At 37.8% G+C, this 20879-nt stretch overlaps 1 protein-coding gene and 1 pseudogene across 1 annotated transcript; both read left to right on the top strand.

Moving 5' to 3' along the window:
• Positions 1 to 2425: 2425 nt before the first annotated feature.
• Positions 2426 to 8612, top strand: LOC127437752 (ankyrin repeat and SOCS box protein 15-like). Its single transcript, XM_051692894.1, has 7 exons — positions 2426 to 2648; positions 2893 to 3051; positions 3184 to 3429; positions 4383 to 4554; positions 4791 to 5319; positions 7024 to 7177; positions 7470 to 8612. Exons 1-7 carry the CDS (start codon positions 2492 to 2494, stop codon positions 7643 to 7645), a joined length of 1593 nt encoding a protein of 530 aa, XP_051548854.1. The 5' UTR covers positions 2426 to 2491; the 3' UTR covers positions 7646 to 8612.
• Positions 8613 to 14691: 6079 nt separating this feature from the next.
• On the top strand, positions 14692 to 19439 carry LOC127437326 (leiomodin-2-like; annotated as a pseudogene).
• Positions 19440 to 20879: the final 1440 nt, after the last annotated feature.

The raw sequence follows: 20879 nt of genomic DNA, 5'->3' as shown, positions 1-20879 counted from the left end.
CAGTGCATATTTCTTACTAGAAATGTCATAAGTTGAAAAAAAATTGGAAAATGGGACATTTCACTTGTATATTACCACGTACTTTGAATACCAAATAAGTGCTACAACAAGCTTTTCTGCTAATTGTGTTTCTGCAAATTGGTGTTCAGCGATGGCTAATTATTTTGTATGAGCCTGGCAGGATAAATAAATATTTCAAATCTTTTACATTAAGTCAGTTTGAAAAAGCCAGAGTGCAATTATGAAGTCTGAGTGCTGTCTTTTATTCCATGTTTTATAGCTTCTAAACTCAAAGCCCTTATGGAGGCTTTAGAGTCAGAACTACAAAACTAGCATTTTTGCCTGTCCTTTCATTATGTTGACAATTCCATTTCTATAAATATTGTCTTAACCACTAAAGTGATTTCTGGGCTTTTAATTTATAAAAGCATCTTTAGGCTGTTAATTTGTAAACTCTGATTTATATTTGTGCTCACATTCTTCAAGTAGCTATCCTTCCATATTCCAAGTCCCATTTTTTTTTTTTTTTTTTTTGTCCTTTCCATTTGATCTTGCAGACTGAAAACAAGCACATCACCCAAGACCTGTAAAACATTGAACTTTTAAGACAACTGAAGTATTTATTCAAGGCTTTTTCAAGTCAGTGTGAGCCTTGTTTCTATGACCTCCTCTCTTGCAAGTTATTCATTTATCATATGCTGATTATGCTTCTGTGTCTCTGGGCTTTCCCCAGTTGAAAAGTCATGCTTGCACTGTACATACAGTATATCAGTAGCTGAACTCAACTGGGGTCAATTACAGTACATTTATAGAAGGCTATAAACATTGCCTGAAGACTGAAGGATACAATCAGTGTAATCAGGTCTTGTGTGTCTTCTGCTGCAGCTATTTATTATTTTATTTTTATATCGTTCAAACAATAAAAGTAAATTGTGAATTTGGCTGGGATTTATTTATTTATTTTTTTGGATCAACTGACCTTGTAATTTCAGCCATCACATCAAATCAGAGTAAATTCTGGTGCTCATTTGCACCGCCTAAAATTCATATTATTGCATATCATTATCATAAGCATTATCATTTGAAAATGGGGTAAAGTTTGAGAAAGCTTACAGTACATTTGACTCGGTGTGCATGGCAGTAACCAGAGCATGTGAACGCCAAAATTAGATACATGTGCGTTGCTGTTTTGGGCAAGGGGAAGGCAGCACTCTAGACTGGGTGCAGCTAAACTGGCACAGGACGTGTGATTTCACAGGAACTGTATTTCACAAGGTGAGATAAAAGCCTTTGTTTACTGTTCAGCGAAGTGTGAACAACTCAGTGGAAGTGGCAGGCAAGGTGTTTGATGCGCATGCCCTAGTTCAGCATTTCCTTGAAACTTATGCAAATTTGTCCAAGTACTAGCAGTGTAAAGGTTGAAATTTTTCTATTCTGCTGTGAGAACTGTAAAAATGTAAAAACCTGTTTCTGTGAAAACAACTACCTTGAATGAGACATAAGAATTCCTCTTAAATGCTGCAGAATACTCTTTCTGGAAATTGACTGGTCAATTGAAATGCACCTTTCTGCGATTTTCAATATAGTGTACACTTTTAAAGAAGATTGTTATAACATAATCAGAACATAACATGAAGTCTTGAATATATCTGTTTATTTACCCCCAGAAAAAAATGGATCCATCAGATGACCTAGATAAAGATGATGAGCTTCTTGACGCTGCTATCCAACTGAGCATTCAAGAATCATTTAAAGATATTACCTCCCCTGGAAGGTGTGATGCCCAGAATAATGCTTTCAGAATCTTGAAATATATCAAACACAAGATAGAAAATTAATAAAAGATATCACCCGTCATGCTGCCTCTACTTTTTCTATCTTTCAAATAAATCCAGTGTGGAATATGAAAAGATCTTGGATGCAATTTTTAGAGGTGAAATACAAAAGTTTTCTCCTAAATGTATGATTTTATTATAGTTTGATGTGCCACAAAATACAGTGAGGTCCAACAGTCTAAGACAACTGCAAAATATTTCATTGCATTATCGGCATATCAAATGTAAATTTCTCCTTTTGCTTAAGCGACAGCATGCACTTGAGCTGGATTGAACTCCACAAGTTTGTGCAAAATTGCTGATCCATTTTATCTAGCATGATTTGATAATTTTCCAAAGAGTATCTTGTGTGCTTCAAAGGAAGCAAGGAAATCTGACCATCTGTACAAATGAGTTAACATGGTAAACGTCACATATTTGCTTACCTTTGATTAGTGATGAAGCAATAGTGCAGAATCTTAAATATATCTTAATGTCATAACTTTGCTTTATTTCATCGAAACAAAATCCTGGAAATGTGTTTATTTCAAAGTTTAAATGAAATTGTGTATACCAGATTTTCACTGTCATGTAAGACTTTAGGACCCCACTGTAAATTGAAAGTAAATAATTTCTTGCATGTGAATTATAGGTCAAATTAAATATATTATGCAAATATGTGCTTTTCATTTGGCTCCACAGGTGACCTCTTTGCTCTTCAGGACCTGGCTGATTATCCTGCTGCATTCACTGAGGTGGATAGCAGGGGCTGGTACCCATTGCATAGGGCTGCGGTTCAGCAGTCTGTGCAGGTGTTGGAGATGGTACTTTATGGTGAGATAGAGTAGCAGTCCGCTGTCATAGCTTGCAAAATGTCTTGTATTCATTCATCATTGATGTTTCGGTCATGTATCCTTAATTCTCCAGGCATAAAGAAATGGTGAGATAACACATTATCACTGGCATCAAAGATTTAAATAATCTTATTTAAAACTTTTACATACCGTTATTTTGAAATTGTTCTTTATTGGTAATTATATTATTTGTAGCCTATTCTCAGTAGTTTGGTTGAAAATAGCTTCTTACAGGTTAACTTTAGAGGAGGAAACTGCGGATGGAGAGACACCATTGATTTTGGCTATCCAAGCCGGGCTGGTGGAGATTGTTAGGACTCTGCTAGAGCATGGAGCTTCACCTAATAAGATGAATAGCAAGAACGAGTCTCCTCTATTGCTGGGTATTTTTCATTTGTAGAATTCTCATCAGAAGCTTTTTTTTTTTTTTTACTGATAAAGAAACTCAATAGAATCTCAAAGGCCTATATTATCACCATGGCTTTTAAAATGAGTTCACATGCTATATGTTGCAGCTGTAAGAACAGACTCATTTGAAATTGCTTATACACTTTTATCACGAGGAGTGTCGGTGAACCAAGCCTGCCTTAAAAAGTGGACAGCCATTCATGAGGCGGCCAAAGTTGGCTGCATTGACATCCTTCAGCTCCTGTTAAAACATGGAGGAAACGTCTCAGAGAGAGACCAGAATGGAATGACGCCCATGGCAATTGCTGCAGAGTACGCCCAAGCAGAAGTACTGGATATCCTGATTCACTATGGTAATACTAGTCGACCAGAGCAACAACAAAGTTAAATGTCATTAGACACTGGTAAACGAAGTATGTAGAGGAGAAAATGCAGATCATCTTGGCAAACTTTTTATATTTAAGGGATAGTTCACCCAAAAAAGAAAATTTTGTTGTCATTTAAGCCTAATTTATGGAAGAAGCTGAACTTTTTTCTCCTGAACGAACAAAAGCCTTCTTGGCGAACAAAGCCTGCACAGCATTGTTTTAAAATGAGTTCTTTGAGGGTGATGTCACAGAGGTAATGGCAATAATGCAGATCTTTCTGTCTGTTGATTACCGCTTTCAGCACTGTAACGCTTCTTTGCCTTTTTGAATTTGCTACGTAGGCCTTACCACTTTTGCCAGCAAGTTACCTGATCTAATTCCATAAACACCAAAATCAGTCCATGCATTTGTCATGGCCACGTTGTCTTTGTGAAGTAGAGCATCATATAATAGTGTACTTTTGAACAACCTCATAGAGATGGGCTTTAAAGTAATAAATTTTTATCATTAAGGTCACCTAGCTACAATCTCCTCAGCTTGCAAGCGCAATTGTAAATAAAGAACATCGCATCCAAACCACAACTATGATTAGTTTTAGCCAGTCATCAATGCTCTTCAACTAGTCGAGTTCTGCAAGGTCAAGACTGTAATAGATGTGCACGAACAGGAGAAATATCATCAAACAAACACCTTAGCAGAACTAAAACATCAAATGCACAGTATAAATTAGCCTTTACTCACTCTCATTGTTCCAATCCCGTATGACTTACTTTATTCAGTGGAACACAAAAGGAGATCAACATGATGATCTCCTTTGTTCCATGGTCAAATGGATTTGGAGCAATTTGGGTGAGTAAATGATGACAGAATTTTCATTTTTGGGTGAACTAACCGTTCAAACCAGCAAACTATCAAAATTATGTACTCCCTGCCAATAGGTGGTGATGTAAATGCTCAGGCACCAAATGGAGACAGTGTGCTGTATGATGCTGCTGGTTCTGGAAATCCTGACTGCATTGAGCTTCTTCTTCAACATGGGGCCAATCCCAACATTGCTAATCTCTCATCACAGCTTCCCATCCACCGCGCAGCCTACGAAGGGCATTACCTGTAGGTTAAATAAAGATGCAAATCCTCTATATATTATATTGCTAAATTTCTCACCCCCAATCTTATTTATAATTCTGGTAAAATCAAAAGAATTTGCATTCATTTAGGATCATTTCCAAGTCAAAGCTGACTGGAGACATGATTAGCTTTGCAAGATTTGAATGGATGCCGTTCACAAAAATAGAATCAGGATTTACACCATAAGCAACATCCAAATTCACACAATCTTTTTTCAGGGCGCTGAGAATGCTAATCCCCTTAACCACAAGGAAAGCTCTCCATCTCTCGGGCCAGAGCCCCATTCACTCAGCAGCAGATGGAGGCCATGTACAGTGCCTGGAGCTCCTGGTGGACAAAGGCTTTGATGTCAATGCACTCCTAGACACCCACATCTCTGAGAACTATGGAGACATGAGACGGACTGCCTTGTACTTTGCTGTCTCCAATGGAGATGTGACCTGCACCCAGATGTTGTTAAACACAGGAGCCCAAACTGAGCTGGATCCTCTGCGCTGCCTCCTAGTGGCAGTGAGGGCTGGAAGGTACGAGATTGTCAAGATCCTCCTGGCCAAACAGGCAGATGTGAACTGTTACTTCACAGTGGTCAATGACACAGTGTTCCCTACTGCATTACAATACTGCCTGAAGGATGAAATGATGATGCGACTGTTGTTAAACAGTGGTTATAATGCTGAAAAATGCTTCAGTTGTCATCATGATTCAACATGGGGTCACCACTCAGAACATACCAGTGAGAAGGTCCCAGTGAGTTCACCACATACATAATTGTTTTGGTCCAAAACCTAGTGAGCTACCTATGTAGACAGTATTTTAAGGTCTCTGCTAATAAAACCAGCTTAAACCAGCCTATGCTGTGTGTTGGTTTAAGGTGGACTAGCTGGTCTCCCAATCTAGCCAATCTGGTCTTAAGATGGTCTCCCAGCCTGACCAGCTGAAAAGTGCAAAAAATGCCTCTTAAACAAGACAGCGTTCCAGCCTAAGCAGAAAGCATTGCGATTAGCACCCTAAAAAAATTCACACCAAGACAAAGCAAGAGAAAAATTGATTACAAATATACTTATATTTAAATCAATGCAGAAAAGTAGAAATAAAATAGTTCAATTTAATTAATAATTTGCTATTTTACAAAATTGTTGTGTGCTATATATTTTTGTGTATATATAGCTTAGTAACATGGTAACATGAAAATATTAAAATCAATCAAGTGAGGAGTTCTATTTGTATGATGTGCGGATGTTGCTGCCTCTGCATTTTTATTCATATTAGAATATCATGAAAATAGCTAAGAAACATGCTATCATCAAAATATTGACATCAGTAATGTAAGGAGTACTGTTTTCATGATGTGTGGATGCATATTAGAGTATCACTCTGATAGCTTAGCAACATGCTAACACAAAATATTGAAATGAATCACGTTAGGAGTGTAATTTGTATGATGTGTGGATGTTGTTGCCTGTGCATTTTTATGCATTTTAGAGTAACATGGCGATAGCTTCACAACATGTTAACATGAAAATATTGAGATCAATCATGTGAGGAGAGCTATTTGTATGGTGTGCGGGTGTTGCCTATGCATTCCCTAGATTGCATAGAAACAAAAAATCTAGAGTTCTGGCAAACTAGCCACAAACTTGACACAAATTTGCTGCAAATTTGCTACTCATTATTTTCACATGCCTATGAGCCTTTGGCAACAATGGAAAATTTGCTGCAAGTTTGGCGCAAAGCTCATTTGCTTGTGAAAATACTCAGTGGTGAATTTGCAGCAAGTCTGCTGCAAACATTTTTTAAGGATTTTTATTCATATTAGAATATCACGGTGATAGCTTAGCAAAATGCACGTGAGGAGTGCTATTTGTATGACCCTTAGCAAGATGCTAAAGTCAAAATATTGAAATCAATCGGAGTGGTATTTGTATGATGTGCGGATGTCGTTTCGGATGTCAATAGCTTAACATGTTAACATAAAAATATTGATAACAATAACGTGAGGAGTAAAAATACTGAAATCAATCACGTTAGGAGTGCTATTTGAATGATGTGTGGATAAAGATGAGAGTATGATGGTGATAGCTTAGCAACATGTTAACATCAAAATATTGAAATCAATGATGTGAGAAGTGCTATTTGAATGATGTGCGGATGTTTCGAATGACAATAGCTTACAACAACATGTTTACATCAAAAAATTGAAATGAATCAATTTGAGGAGTGCTAATTGTATGTTTGATGTTTGGATGTTGTTGCCTATATAGAGCGTCCCAAATCACTTATAAAGTTCCAGTTAGGATCCTGCCTTAGAAGGACGCTGCCTATGTAGGCAGTTGGCATCAAGGCAGCTCATCAGGTTTTGGAACAATGTTAATGTTTGACTTACCTCTGAAGGACATTTGTCACATGGCTAATAACTTCTTACTCGTATCTCTATCTCCTGCTTTTGTTTAGTTTTGTGATTTCATCAGCGTCTCTTGGCTTGTGCTGTTCTCAGGGAAAGCCGTGCAGGTTCTCTTGGACTATGTCAGTCATGTTCCCATCTGTTCAAAGCTAAAAATGGTATTGAAGAGGCATAAAGTGTGGCCTGAAATTTCAGAAAAATTGGGTGAGTAGCATAAACAATTACAGCATTCAGACACATGAATTTCTCTCTAGATGTTGATGAACCTTAATGAATACAGTGGCTACAGTATTTAGACACTTATGGCACAGTTTAAAATGTATGAATATCAATGCATTAGATAACAAAATATCAGACCAAGTGGCATTTCTTTGAAAGAATTAAAGCACAAGTACAAACACCTTTTGGGGTTACTGTATCTTAAATGAACCTGCTATATTCGGCAGAAATCCAGGTCGCTGTAACATGATTTCTCATGGATGTATGCATTTTTCAGGAAACCCTCGATCTCTGAAACACCTGTGCAGGCTAGTTATCAGAAGAGAGATGACCTCATGCAGGCTGGGTGACCCAAAGTTCATAAAATCAGGTCCTTTCCCACCAGGACTGAAAGGCTACCTGATGTACAAAGAGTATGATTTGTATGGAAGAATTATATGTCAGGAGGCGTGATGTTTTCTTAAAATGAAAATTAAGGAGAAAAAAAGGTACAGTTGTTTAAAGCCACTTTATTCTGTTTTATTCAGAAATTAACATGAGGTTGACATGACCAGAGGTTTCACTAGTATTCGCCCATCATAATATTTGGGTTCCAATCACTTAAAATGTCAGGGTGAATTTTCTTTGCCTCTGAAGCAATGTCTTGATGCCATTTGTGCAATAAAATAGCTGAATGTTGACAAAACAATGTTTGGTCTTTTTGTATCAGATACATATAAAAAGTTCAATGCCTTTTCCATGAATTAAGGCTGCTTTCCACTGAGTGCCACAGACTAGAGTACATTCAAGATGTTCCATTTTATTTTGTGTTATATTTTAGCATAGTACACTATGTGTGCTTTATTGTGTCTGAGTCAGCCTGACATTAGACATCTGATTACTCTAAACTGTGGTACTGGATTGACCTGCAATATCACAATGGAAATCACAAAAGCAGGTTATACAATATCTATTTATAGCTTTATATGCCATTAATATCAACAAGCATGTTTGCTCACTTTTCAAGGAGAAACCTTTGACTTATGCATTATCGCAATGTTAACAACCACTAACCTTGTAATACAGAGAGCTCTGTTATTAGATGTATTTGTAGTTTATTGTAGAGATAAGGCGTTTTATTGGTTCCTGTTCAAGTAGTCCTGATAAAAGTATCTGATAGAAATGTTTCTGAAAATGCACAAGTAAGCATATGATGACAGTGCAATGTTTGAGTGCTGTTATGTAATACACATACAGTATATTAAAAAAGTTTGTGTGTCATTACATGGTTCTTGTGGTCATGAACTGTTGAGAGTTTGCTTTGTCATAACTGGTTACTAATTAAGAAAAGTTCAATTTGAAAAGAATCAGTGAAATGTAATTAATGCAGAGGTGATCTTGTGATGTCTTTACTACTGTCTGCAAACTGCTTTGGAGAATGGCTTGAGCATTAAAGGTAATATTAAACTAAAGGTATGAGCATACAGTATGATATACACTGATCAGCCACAACATTAAAACCACCTGCCTAATATTGTGTAGGTCCCACTTGTGCCACCAAAACAGCACCAACCCACATCTCAGAATAGCATTTGCTATTCTTCTCACCACAATCGTACAGAGTGATTATCTGAGTTACTTTAGACTTTGTCAGTTCGAACCAGTCTGGCCATTCTCTGTTGACCTCTCTCATCAACAAGGCATTTCCATCTGCAGAATTGCCCACTGAATGTTTTTTGTTTTTGGCACCATTCTGAGTAAATTCTAGAGACTGTTGTGTGTGAAAATCCCAGGAGATCAGCAGTTACAGAAATTCTCAAACCAACCCATTTGGCACCAACAATCATGCCACAGTCCAAATCACTGAGATCACATTTTTTCCCCATTCTGATATTTGATGTGAACATTAACTGAAGCTCCTGACCTGTATCTGCATGATTTTATGCACTGCAGCCACATGATTGGCTGATTAGATAATAACATGGATGATTGTTGGTGCCAGATGGGCTGGTTTGAGTATTTCTGTAACTGCTGATCTCCTGGGATTTTCACACACAACAGTCTCTAGAGTTTACTCCAAATGGTGCCAAAAACAAAAAACATCCATTGAGCTGCAGTTCTGTGGATGGAAATGCCTTGTTGTTGAGAGAGGTCAACAGAGAACGGCCAGACTGGTTAGAACTAACAAAGTCTACGGTAACTCAGATAACCACTCTGTACAATTGTGGTGAGAAGAATATAATTTCAGAATGCTATTCTGAGATGCTGGTTGGCGCTGTTTTGGCGGCATGAGGGGGACCTACACAATATTAGGCAGGTGGTTTTAATGTTGTAGCTGATCGGTGTATGGCTACTTTCACAATGCAAGTCAAGGTGCTTGAAGCTGATCACATGCCCTTTTAAATGTTGCCCATATCAAACATTTGTCCAAACTGGCAACACTCCAAAACTGGGGCCGTATTCACAAAACATTTTATCTTACCACTAAGAGTTCTCCTAAATAGCAGTAAAAGTTCTTAGGTAAGAGTTTCCTCTTAAAACCTATTCACAAAGCTGCTGAGACCAACTTTTACTAAGGAATGGGGAGAAATCTTAAGCTAAGAGAAAGGGCGGGGTTGACCCCATTGCTATGGATGATGTCAACAAGCTTACTAACTATGCCCACAGTGATTGGCTGATATGGGATGGGTCTGTCAGTGATTTAATCATAGAAATATTGTAGAACGAGGTATCATGTTGCCATATTCAAATAAAGAATAGAATAATCATGGCTGATAGTAAGACGTTGTGCAAACGTAAAAGAAAACCAAACTGGATGCAAGAACAGCTGTTACTTCTTGCCCAACTTGTACATGAAAAGAAGGACATAATTAAAGGGAACCTTGATCTCCGGTGTTATTGGGTTGTTTCTATTTATTGGTGAAGTGACTGCATCCCTGACTAGCTCTACTACACTCATAATACCCTTTTTAAAAGCTCATTATCGTGAAATGTTTCTAAAATGTTTACGTTCCAAGGCAGATTGCCGGCAACAGCCATTTTAGGATTGTTTGTGATTTGGTCTTAGTGACATAGGAGTCCTCTTGACTACCCCTAACTTTTCACAGATTTAGGAGCTGGTTTTAGCACTAAAACGCTTTGTGAAATACTCTTAGAGCAAAAATTTAGGAGTCCTAAAATTAGGACTGACGGCCATTATTTTTAAGAGTTTCTCCTAAATCCGTTAGGAGCTACTTTTAGCCTTAAGATGTTTTGTGAATACGGCCCCTGATCTGCATGCATAAAACACCCATCCCTTGCATGTACATCACAACATCATATATTTTCATAATATTGTGTAATATGATATCATATTTAGTTTTATATGAAATTAGAACTTTGGACTTATAGTCTCAAATTTACTGTATGCATAAGCATTAACATTATCACTTTCTGTTCACAACATTTGAGACCAAATGAACATCAATATGCATTTTAAACCAAACATGTTTTTGAAACTCTTTGTAACGCTTCATAAAGTGCAATTCATTAATTATTTATATAAATCAAGCATGCAGTTATAATGAATGTCAAGTTAGATTGTAGATTAGAGTGTAGTATTGAAAAACGGATCTGTTTTTTGTTTTTTCACCCTTGGAGGACAAAATTAGATTCGGGCCACATTCAACTGTGATGTGAATCATATTTGTCACCACAAATAGAAGATGCACATTCATATAATGCACATAAATATGGATATACAGTGAGGTCCAAAAGTCCATGACTCAAATTTAAAGCTGATGTATAATTTTTTCTGTGTTAAAATACTTTTTTATATCCCATCTTAATATGCAGAGACAATTATAAGTAAGACATTCATAGGTTAATTGTCTTAAAAACTGTAAGCATTCTTTCTCTCTGGCACTTTGAAAATTCCTGTGTTTGTTTAGAGCGACCCGCATAGACCCGGGACTATCTCTTAGTCTGACCAACGGTTGATGGGGGGTGTATTCAGAAAGCTGTTTTGAAAACAACGTTTATTTTTGCAATTCTGTTTGGTGGTGTAGAAATTACATACTTCAGCTTTAAGAATTTTGAAAAATGTAAATAAAGTTAAAATGTTAAATGAAATGTGTAAGATTCTGCACTATTTCTAGTCACCAATCAAAGGTACGAAAATTTATGTTATTGAGCATGTTAACTTCTTTGTAACGAAGGTTAGATTTCCTTGCTTCCATTGAAGCACACACGATGCCTTTTGGAACATTCTCAGATCATGCTGGATAACAAGGATCATCAGATTTTGCACAAACATCAAATACATGCTGTCATTAAAGCAAAAGGGGAACTTACAAAGAAATTCTGAATTTTATGTAAAAAAATAAATAAATAAATAAATAAAAAATAAAAAAAAAATCACATCAATCTACACTTCATACCCCATAATGACAAAGCAAAAACCAGATTTTTGATAACTTTGAAAATGTATTAAAAAGAAAGAGTGTAGATTGATGTGAATATATATACAGGTGCATCTCAATAAATTAGAATGTCGTGGAAAAGTTCATTTATTTCAGTAATCCAACTCAAACTGTGAAACTCGTGTATTAAATAAATTCAATGCACACACACTGAAGTAGTTTAAGTCTTTGGTTCTTTTAATTGTGATGATTTTGGCTCACATTTAACAAAAACCCACCAATTCACTATCTCAAAAAATTAGAATATGGTGACATGCCAATCAGCTAATCAACTCAAAACACCTGCAAAGGTTTCCTGAGCCTTCAAAATGGTCTCTCTGTTTGGTTCACTAGGCTACACAATCATGGGGAAGACTGCTGATCTGACAGTTGTCCAGAAGACAATCATTGACACCCCTCACAAGGAGGGTAAGCCACAAACATTCATTGCCAAAGAAGCTGGCTGTTCACAGAGTGCTGTATCCAAGCATGTTAACAGAAAGTTGAGTGGAAGGAAAAAGTGTTGAAGAAAAAGATGCACAACCAACCAAGAGAACCGCAGCCTTATGATTGTCAAGCAAAATCGATTCAAGAATTTGGGTGAACTTCACAAGGAATGGACTGAGGCTGGGGTCAAGGCATCAAGAGCCACCACACACAGACACTACAGTTGTCGTATTCCTCTTGTTAAGCCACTCCTGAACTACAGACAACGTCAGAGGTGTCTTACCTGGGCTAAGGAGAAGAAGAACTAGACTGTTGCCCAGTGGTCCAAAGTCCTCTTTTCAGATGAGAGCAAGTTTTGTATTTCATTTGGAAACCAAGGTCCTAGAGTCTGGAGGAAGGGTGGAGAAGCTCATAGCCCAAGTTGCTTGAAGTCCAGTGTTAAGTTTCCACAGTCTGTGATGATTTGAGGTGCAATGTCATCTGCTGGTGTTGGTCCATTGTGTTTTTTGAAAACCAAAGTCACTGCACCCGTTTACCAAGAAATTTTGGAGCACTTCATGCTTCCTTCTGCTGACCAGCTTTTTAAAGATGCTGATTTCATTTTCCAGCAGGATTTGGCACCTGCCCACACTGCCAAAAGCACCAAAAGTTGGTTAAATGACCATGGTGTTGGTGTGCTTGACTAGCCAGCAAACTCACCAGACCTGAATCTATGGGGTATTGTCAAGAGGAAAATGAGAAACAAGAGAACAAAAAAATGCAAATGAGCTGAAGGCCACTGTCAAAGAAACCTGGGCTTCCATACCACCTCAGCAGTGCCACAAACCGATCACCTCCATGCCACGCCGAATTGAGGCAGTAATTAAAGCAAAAGGAGCCCCTACCAAGTATTGAGTACATATACAGTAAATGAACATACTTTCCAGAAGGCCAACAATTCACTAAAAGTGTTTTTTTATTGGTCTTATGATGTATTCTAATTTTTTGAGATAGTGAATTGGTGGGTTTTTGTTAAATGTGAGCCAAAATCATCACAATTAAAAGAACCAAAGACTTAAACTACTTCAGTCTGTGTGCATTGAATTTATTTAATACACGAGTTTCACAATTTGAGTTGAATTACTGAAATAAATGAACTTTTCCACGACATTCTAATTTATTGAGATGCACCTGTATATATATAATTTAAAGCATTTTAGCATAAGGCTGCTACATAACAAAATGTGAAAAATATGAAGGAGTCTGAATACTTCATGAATGCACTGTATCTTTGTTGGGCATCCCTGCTCCCCTGAAGTTCCTCCACTAGCTTCCCAGATTAGATTAACTGTTTCTCTCTCAGGCTTCAACATATACCTGGTTGCAAACACTCACACGCTTGTGCAAGCTATTAATCTAACATATACACTACCGGTCAAAAGTTTTGAAACACTCGACTGAACGTTTCTCATGATCATAAAAATCTTTTGATCTGAAGGCGCATGCTTAAATGTTTGAAATTAGCTTTGTAGACAAAAATATAATTGTGCCACCATATTCATTTATTTCATTATAAAACTAAAAATTTATAATAAAAAAAAAAAGTTTTTAAAATGGATGACTTGGACCAAATAATAAAGAAAAGCAGCCAATAAGTTCCCAACATAGATTGAAACTCATTCAATACCATTTAAAAATCATCCCAGGGTGATACCTCAAGAAATTGGTTGAGAAAATGTCGAGTACATTTCTGCAAATTCTAGGCAAAGGGTGACTACTTTGAAGATGCTAAAATATAACACAGTTTTGATTTATTTTGGATTTTGTTTAGTCACAACATAACTTTTGTATAGTAACATTAACTTAGGAAAATCATGTAAACTGATAGTCTTAAAATCGAAGTAATGTCAACTAATTCGATTTTAAAGAGTATATTCTGAGGCCTTAAGAAGTTCCCCCGACTAAAAATTTTTTTTATTAAACTCGAATAAAAACACACGTGTTCACAAAACGGTTGAGTGAACGCTGGCGTGTTTGTCTACCGCTGCTCTCCGGCTTCTTTTCGATGTTTCTGGGTGCTTTTGTTTAGTAGCCTTTTGAAGGAGCAACCTCAGGAAATCAAGTTTTATGCTTCTCTTTTATGGATAATCTTATGGACTATTGACTTTTTTAATTTGTTTGGAATCTATGCTACACCTTCACCAGACCAACTCAAGCCATTCTCTCTACACTTTTATCTCCACGTCATCCTCTCATTTGATTAGATTTCTTCAAAGTAAATAAACACTGCTGTACTCACCGATGGTCTTCATAGGGACTGTTATGTGCAATCTTGAATGGGCTGCTTGATTGCCTGTCCATCGTCCATATCCAGTGGTGCTGGAGTGCGTGGACTTTGAATTCAGGTCGTGTTGGATTCATCGAGGATGTTCTGCAATCTTTTGCCCATCTTGGCCTACTGGAGTTTTGCTGTTGACCCTCGCCAGTTTCAGTGGGAAGCTCCTTGCTTGTTTGCAGGCTCATGCTGTTATCTTTCTTCCGACATGGTTTTATACTACTCCTCCCTGGTTTTATGGCATTTGAATTCCTCAGCCCACCTGTCAGCTGGAGTTTACAACAATTACGCTGCTCTTGGAATTGCACGTCTCCCCCGGTATGTCCATCGAGGGTCACGCCAACATCACTGCAGATTACCGGCTGATTCCCCTGACAACCACCACATACCGGCCATCTGGTCTTCAAGCTGTCGCCCTCCAAATGGTGAAAGTGATGGTGATGTGAAGCGAGGTGTCAATTTCGAAAATCTAAGCTTGCTGAAACACACATCTTTTATTTCACCGCAAAACGCAGATGTTACCACTATTAAGATGGCCCTTATAAATGCACCATCAATATCGAACAAGTCTTTTATTCTGAATGACTTTTTTTTATATCTCGCTCTTTGGACTTTTTATTCATCACCGAGACCTGGCTGAATCCTGGCGAACAAATGGCCCTGGGGGATCTAACACCGCCAGACTGTGACTTTTTTAATTCTCCACGGACTTCAGGGCGAGGAGGCATTGCCACTGTTTTTAGAAACTCTTTTAAATGCAGAATGCTGCCTGTGGACATGTATTCCAGTTTTGAGGTCCAATTATTAAAGACTGACATCTTGGGTCCTGCTTTCTGTGCACTTGTGTACAGACCTCCCAGATTTAATAAGGACTTCATCCAACAATTTTCAGACTTTATCTCTGGACTGGTGTCTAATGGTGATAGACTCCTGATTCTTGGGGATTTTAATATTCATGTATGCTGTCCATCAAAACCTCTGGTAAATTAATTTCTTTAACTCACTGAGTCTTTAAAATTTGTACAACATGTCACTGGTCCTACTCACAATATAGGTCATACATTAGATCTTGTGTTATTTTATGGTATCTAACTTAGATGTCTTAGACATTGGCATTTTTGACCATTATACAATAGTGCTCGAGTCTGTCTGTCCTTGTCCTCTCCCTACTATTTCTCAGCCCTTATGACACTCCCGGACCATTCACTTGTCTACTGCCAATCTTTTTTCAGAATTTTATCTATCGCATTTCACAGTTGACGTATCAGCTGGACTCGACACTGAATCAGTGGTTGAAGCTTTCAATAAATCTTGTACTTTTACTCTTGATAATGTCACACCACTTAAGCCAAGGAGAGTTAAGGGTGTTTCACAGCCTAGGCTAAATGACGTCACCCACGCTCTCAGACAAGAGTGTAGAAAAGCAGAATGCAAGTGGAAAAAAAGACAAGCTTCAGGTCTCTTTTGACATTTTAAAGGTGTGTTTAACAAATTATCAAAGAGCAGTAAAGGAAGCGAAAGCTAAGTTTTTCTCTAAAGTAATCTCTGATAACGCAAATCGACCAAAAGTATTGTTTAATACAATCGATTCTGTTTTAAACCCTACTAGAAATGCTTTTCTGGACACCACTCAAGAGACCTGTGAGATATTTTTTACTCACAAAATTGAGCAGATTAAATGTGCTATATCTTCACAATTTGATCAACCACTAGCACCTTCTCCGTCCAGCTCCCTGACACTTTCAACCAGTTTTCCAGAATTACAGCATATCTTATCACTGTTATGTTGACAATTCTCCGTTTTATTTCCCAGTGAGTGTAGACAAGAAGTGTTAATTTGATAACACCCTAAATTGCTTCATAGATATTAAACATTGGCTGGCAAACAATTTTTTACAATTAAATGAAAGCAAAACCGAAGTACTGATTTTAGGTTGTCCTCCTTACTTGGCCTGGTTGCCCAGTTAGGTCCTCTGTCGTCAAATGTACAAGATCATATAGGAGTCTTGGAGTGATTTTAGACTCCTCGTTACTTTACAATAAGCAGATCAATGCTGTTGTCAAGGGTAGCTTTTTCCACCTGAGATCTATCGCTATAAAGTAAAACATTTTCTTTCCCATAAAGACCACTCACTAATTTCATCAAGGTTAGACTATTGTAACTCTTTGTACATTGATCTCCCTCAAACTGCATTATCCCGCCTACAGCTGTTTCAAAACGCAGCAGCTAGGCTTTTAACAGGGTCAAGAAAGAGGGATCACATTTCCCCTCTTTTAGCGTCTCTACATTGGCTTCCTGTGAAATTCAAGGTCGATTTAAAAATTCTGCTTTATGTCTGCAAGGCACTATATATCAGTGACCTTCTCCTCCCATACTCCTACACCAGAGCACTCAGGTCTTCTGATCAGCTTCTTTTGAGGGTTCCTCGTTGTCGCTATAGATCTAAGGGGCGATCATGCCTTTTCTGTGATATGTCCTAATCTCTGGAACAGTCTCCCTTTCCATGTGAGGTCAGCTTCTACATTAGCTATTTTTAAATCTTCTTTGAAAATGTATTTTTATTCTGTAGCTTTTGAATAGGTCCTTGAATAGTTTGAACTGGGTGAATACATGATGCTGTATTTAAAGGTATTTATTTATTTTTTTTAATTATATTTTATGTTTGTGTATGTATATGTGTATATATGTGTATCACTCTGTCTTTGTATATTTATTTTTTTGATCTGTAAAGCACTTTGGGACAACTTCTGTTGTTTTTAAATGTGCTCAATAAATAAAGGTTGACTTGACTAAAAAAAAGGGTGTCTGTAAGCAGTGTGTTTAGGTGTAGGGTTAGAGTTAATTATAATAATTAATGTCAATGGGAAATCCCTACCATAATGTAAAAACAAACAAGTGTGTGTGTTTTGTGTTTGGGTCAAGTTTCTAGGGCCCAAACCCTGCAAGGGCAGTAAAACTTGAAATAACCTACACTGCAGACCCCTTGACAGTGTGAAGAAAACGGCTTACATGGCTCGGTCACATCTATCTTTGCACAGTAAAATTCCACGGGCAAAGAATGCGTGGGTGGAAGTTAACAACTTCATTCTGCCCTTTATACTCAGAAAGTTAAAGTTTAGCACCGCTAAAATGATGTCCTTGTCCATTGTAAATATTCAGTGTAGCTATGCATGAAGCACTGCCCACACAGAGGTCACCACAAAACCAAGTAACTTCCTACTGGTCAGTGCTGTGAATTTGCACGTCAAAGTTTACTAAACTTGAACTCCACGTGACATTTGTGTTGTGAAATTTCTTTGCCACCGTCCATCAGGTGAAATTCTTGATTGCATGGATTCCCATTGATACACTTATTTCACCATGCATATTTTTACTATGTAAAAGTAAATGACCATGCCTTAATAAAGGAACTAAATAGTCTTAAAATCTAAAAATTCAAAAAAGATTCAGTAAGGGTTAGAGGTAGGAGTAGGCTTAGGGTTTAGAAGTAGGGTTAAGGGTTAGGGTACATAACTCAATATCACAACAGTCGAAGCAATCTGAAAGTCTCCACCATGATATAAAAACTACAATACATTGTGTCATAAAGCATTCTAAATTTCACTTTCTTCAATGAGAGTTCCAAAGACTTTGTAATAGCAAACTTGCTTTCATAGAACATAGTTATACTTAGTCGCTGCTTGTGTAATTGTCTCAGCTGGTGGTAGTCTTTTTTAATTAAGAGTCACTGCCTGAGGTATGCCAGTACTCAGCCTTGTTTTCCTTTCTATGGTGATTCACAGGACAGCATGGGTGAGAGACAGACAGATAAGAGTGAAGAGGAATGTGGCGATGAAGAGCCTGAGGATAATAAAGAGAAGGGAGTGCAACAAATCAGACGGCTTGGGAAGGGAGGTGATAAGGAGAAAACAGCAAGGTCAAGCAACCATAATTTTAAGGACTTATCCCAGTTAGACTGTAAGAGGAATACTAACAGCAATCGGAAACCAAATGGCATCAGTAAAGCTGTCCTACATCATGTAGACTCAAACTTGAATGCTAAGCCAGAGAGGCCAAGTGGTAACCCCACTGATATTGATCAGACCTTGGGCAAAATCTTGACAAATGATCCCTCCATAAGTTCTGTCAAACTAAACATTGAAAACATCTCCCAAGGGTCTTGGTGAGCTTTGCTGATGCCTTGATCTCCAACACTAACCTTAAGATATTCAGCCTTGTCAACACCCATGCAGATGACCAAGTAGCTTTGGCCTTGGCCAAAATGCTAAAGTAGAACTGCAAAATCACCAACCTTAATGTAGAGTCCAACTTAATTTCAGGCAAAGGCATCCGGGCCTTGATTGGGTCTCTTCAATACAACAACACACTGGTGGAGCTCCGGTTTCACAACCAGTGGCACATTTGTGGAGGCTAAGTTGAGATGGAGATGGTGAAACTTCTGAGGGACAACATCACCCTCTTTAAACTGGAAAACCAGTTTGATTTATCTGACCCAAGGATGAATGCAACCAGTATTTTATCCTGCAAACAAGACTGCCAGAGGCAAAGGTGGCTACAGAAAAGTAGAGAGCAAGACAATTTGGAAAGAACTGAAGAACAAGCAAAAACTTTGGACAGTCATCAAAATTCGAAATGTCACCAGACAAGAGCACTACGCAGAGAAAGCTGCATGATTTGGTCTTTTCCTCTTTACCACAACAACTTCACAGTCAACCCAATTGATCAAGGAATTTGCCAACTAGGAGGATTGCTGAGATGATCAAGCAGCATGAAGAGACAGCAGACAGATTTATTGGCCAAAGCCAGGCTAATGCAAATAAAAGAAACAAACACACAGGTGACAAACATGGCGAGAATATTCTTCAAGACCTCAAATATGCCCAGAAACCAGCATCTCAGAGGAGAAAAGATGACAGAAATTGACCTGAAGTTGATCAGGGGTCAGTGCGTGATGATCTACTGGCAGCTATTTGTGGAAACAGCAGTGGTACACTTCGGAGGGTAAGAAATTTTACCTGTCCTGGACATATCCAAGAAGCCAAGCCTCAAATACAGCCCTCAAATTGACAACTTCCTCAAGCAACATTGCTGGACAGGATAGGAACCTCCAAACTTTGAGTTTGATCAACATCAACTCAACCAATACAGGGCTGTGTTTCCCAAAAGCATCGTAAGCCTAAGTAGATCGTAGAAACTATTGGCGCCAGTGGTCTCTACGATCAACTTAAGCTTGCAATGCTTTTGGGAAACGCAGCCCAGGTCTCTTTAGATTTGCAAATTTATTTACAACTTATACCAAAAAATGTATTATTCATTCAGTGTTTGTCCTCATCAAGACAATATGTTACAAATAAATCATTAACTAGGTAATAGAAAAAAATGCTACCATTAGAGTAATGTAAATTCCCCTGCTATCAGCATTTTTACTTAGCCTTGATAACAATGATTCCCCAAAGTTCCTTTGTACATTCTACTCTGTTCTGAAGCAAACACACTCTCATTTGACAGAGGCTTTTAAAATATCAAACCTTTAAAGATAATTATGCTTGAAAGAAAAATGTCACAAATTAGAAGAATTTGTAACTTTGTGAACTTTGCTAAGAGTATCTGCCACACATATTAGAGCAAATTCTGTCAATTTAAAGTGCAAAAAAGGCATCAAACAAATGGTTGTTAGAGTCATTGCACAATCCAAGTGACCCATTCTAAGACCATACGAGTGCGGCTAGGCCACTTTAACTAGCAAGTGGTAGAATGCAGTCTTACGATGCAAATTTTTAGAGGGCAGATAGCCTTAATGTACTATCCACTCACCTACAGAACAGCTGGTTTGATAAAATGAGTAAAGGATGTTTAAAGTGACTAGTGTTTTCCTTGCAGGTGATTATCACTATACATTACCACTCTAATAAAAAATGAAATCTCCATGATAACTCAAATTATATAATCAAACATTTTGACCCCCATTACGCATCCTCATTTCATAACTAGTGTTACAGAAGATAAGTGTTATTTCTGTACATCTTTTGTCTATGATGGCTAAACTTACGAGCATAAAACAGGATCAACCTCAACTAGTTGCATGATGGATCAAAACAATGGAAATTTAATTAAGGGGACCAGCTCTCCATGCAAGTTAGTCTAAGACTGCTGTTTTTCTTTTGGATTTGATCTTTTTCATATGATGTAAGTTACAAAGAAGCTCAATAGTGAAAAGAACGGTTTAAAATACACCAGCAGATTGAATGGATGCAAAACAGATTTTTTTTCCAGACTGATATCATGGGAAATCGGTGAAAGGAGGTTGAATGTTTTGCCTGCTACACTTTCTGAATTTGAGCTTGTGTAGCTAGAATCGTCTGCATTCAAGTATTTGTGTAGAGTCTTTCTGCACTAACAGTACTGAGACCAAAACCGTGTTCTTTCACTTCTTTGCAAATGTAGCATCACGGTAGCCACAGCGTAGGTTATTTTTGAGGCATGAATATTCGCCACATAATGTTTGTC

This window comes from Myxocyprinus asiaticus, chromosome 48, assembly GCF_019703515.2.
Source record: "Myxocyprinus asiaticus isolate MX2 ecotype Aquarium Trade chromosome 48, UBuf_Myxa_2, whole genome shotgun sequence".
NCBI classification, from domain to species: domain Eukaryota; kingdom Metazoa; phylum Chordata; class Actinopteri; order Cypriniformes; family Catostomidae; genus Myxocyprinus; species Myxocyprinus asiaticus.
Note: the sequence above shows the minus strand (reverse complement) of the source record. Positions and strands in the feature narration are given on the sequence as shown.

What these genes read in the sequence shown, in the direction of transcription:
- LOC127437752 (XM_051692894.1), top strand. Translation starts at nt 2,492, where the DNA reads ATGTGCTTTTCATTTGGCTCCACAGGTGACCTCTTTGCTCTTCAGGAC. An exon ending in GCCTACGAAGGGCATTACCT is followed by an intron (nt 4,555 to 4,790) that starts GTAGGTTAAATA and finishes ATCTTTTTTCAG; the next exon opens with GGCGCTGAGAATGCTAATCC. An exon ending in ATACCAGTGAGAAGGTCCCA is followed by an intron (nt 5,320 to 7,023) that starts GTGAGTTCACCA and finishes GCTTTTGTTTAG; the next exon opens with TTTTGTGATTTCATCAGCGT.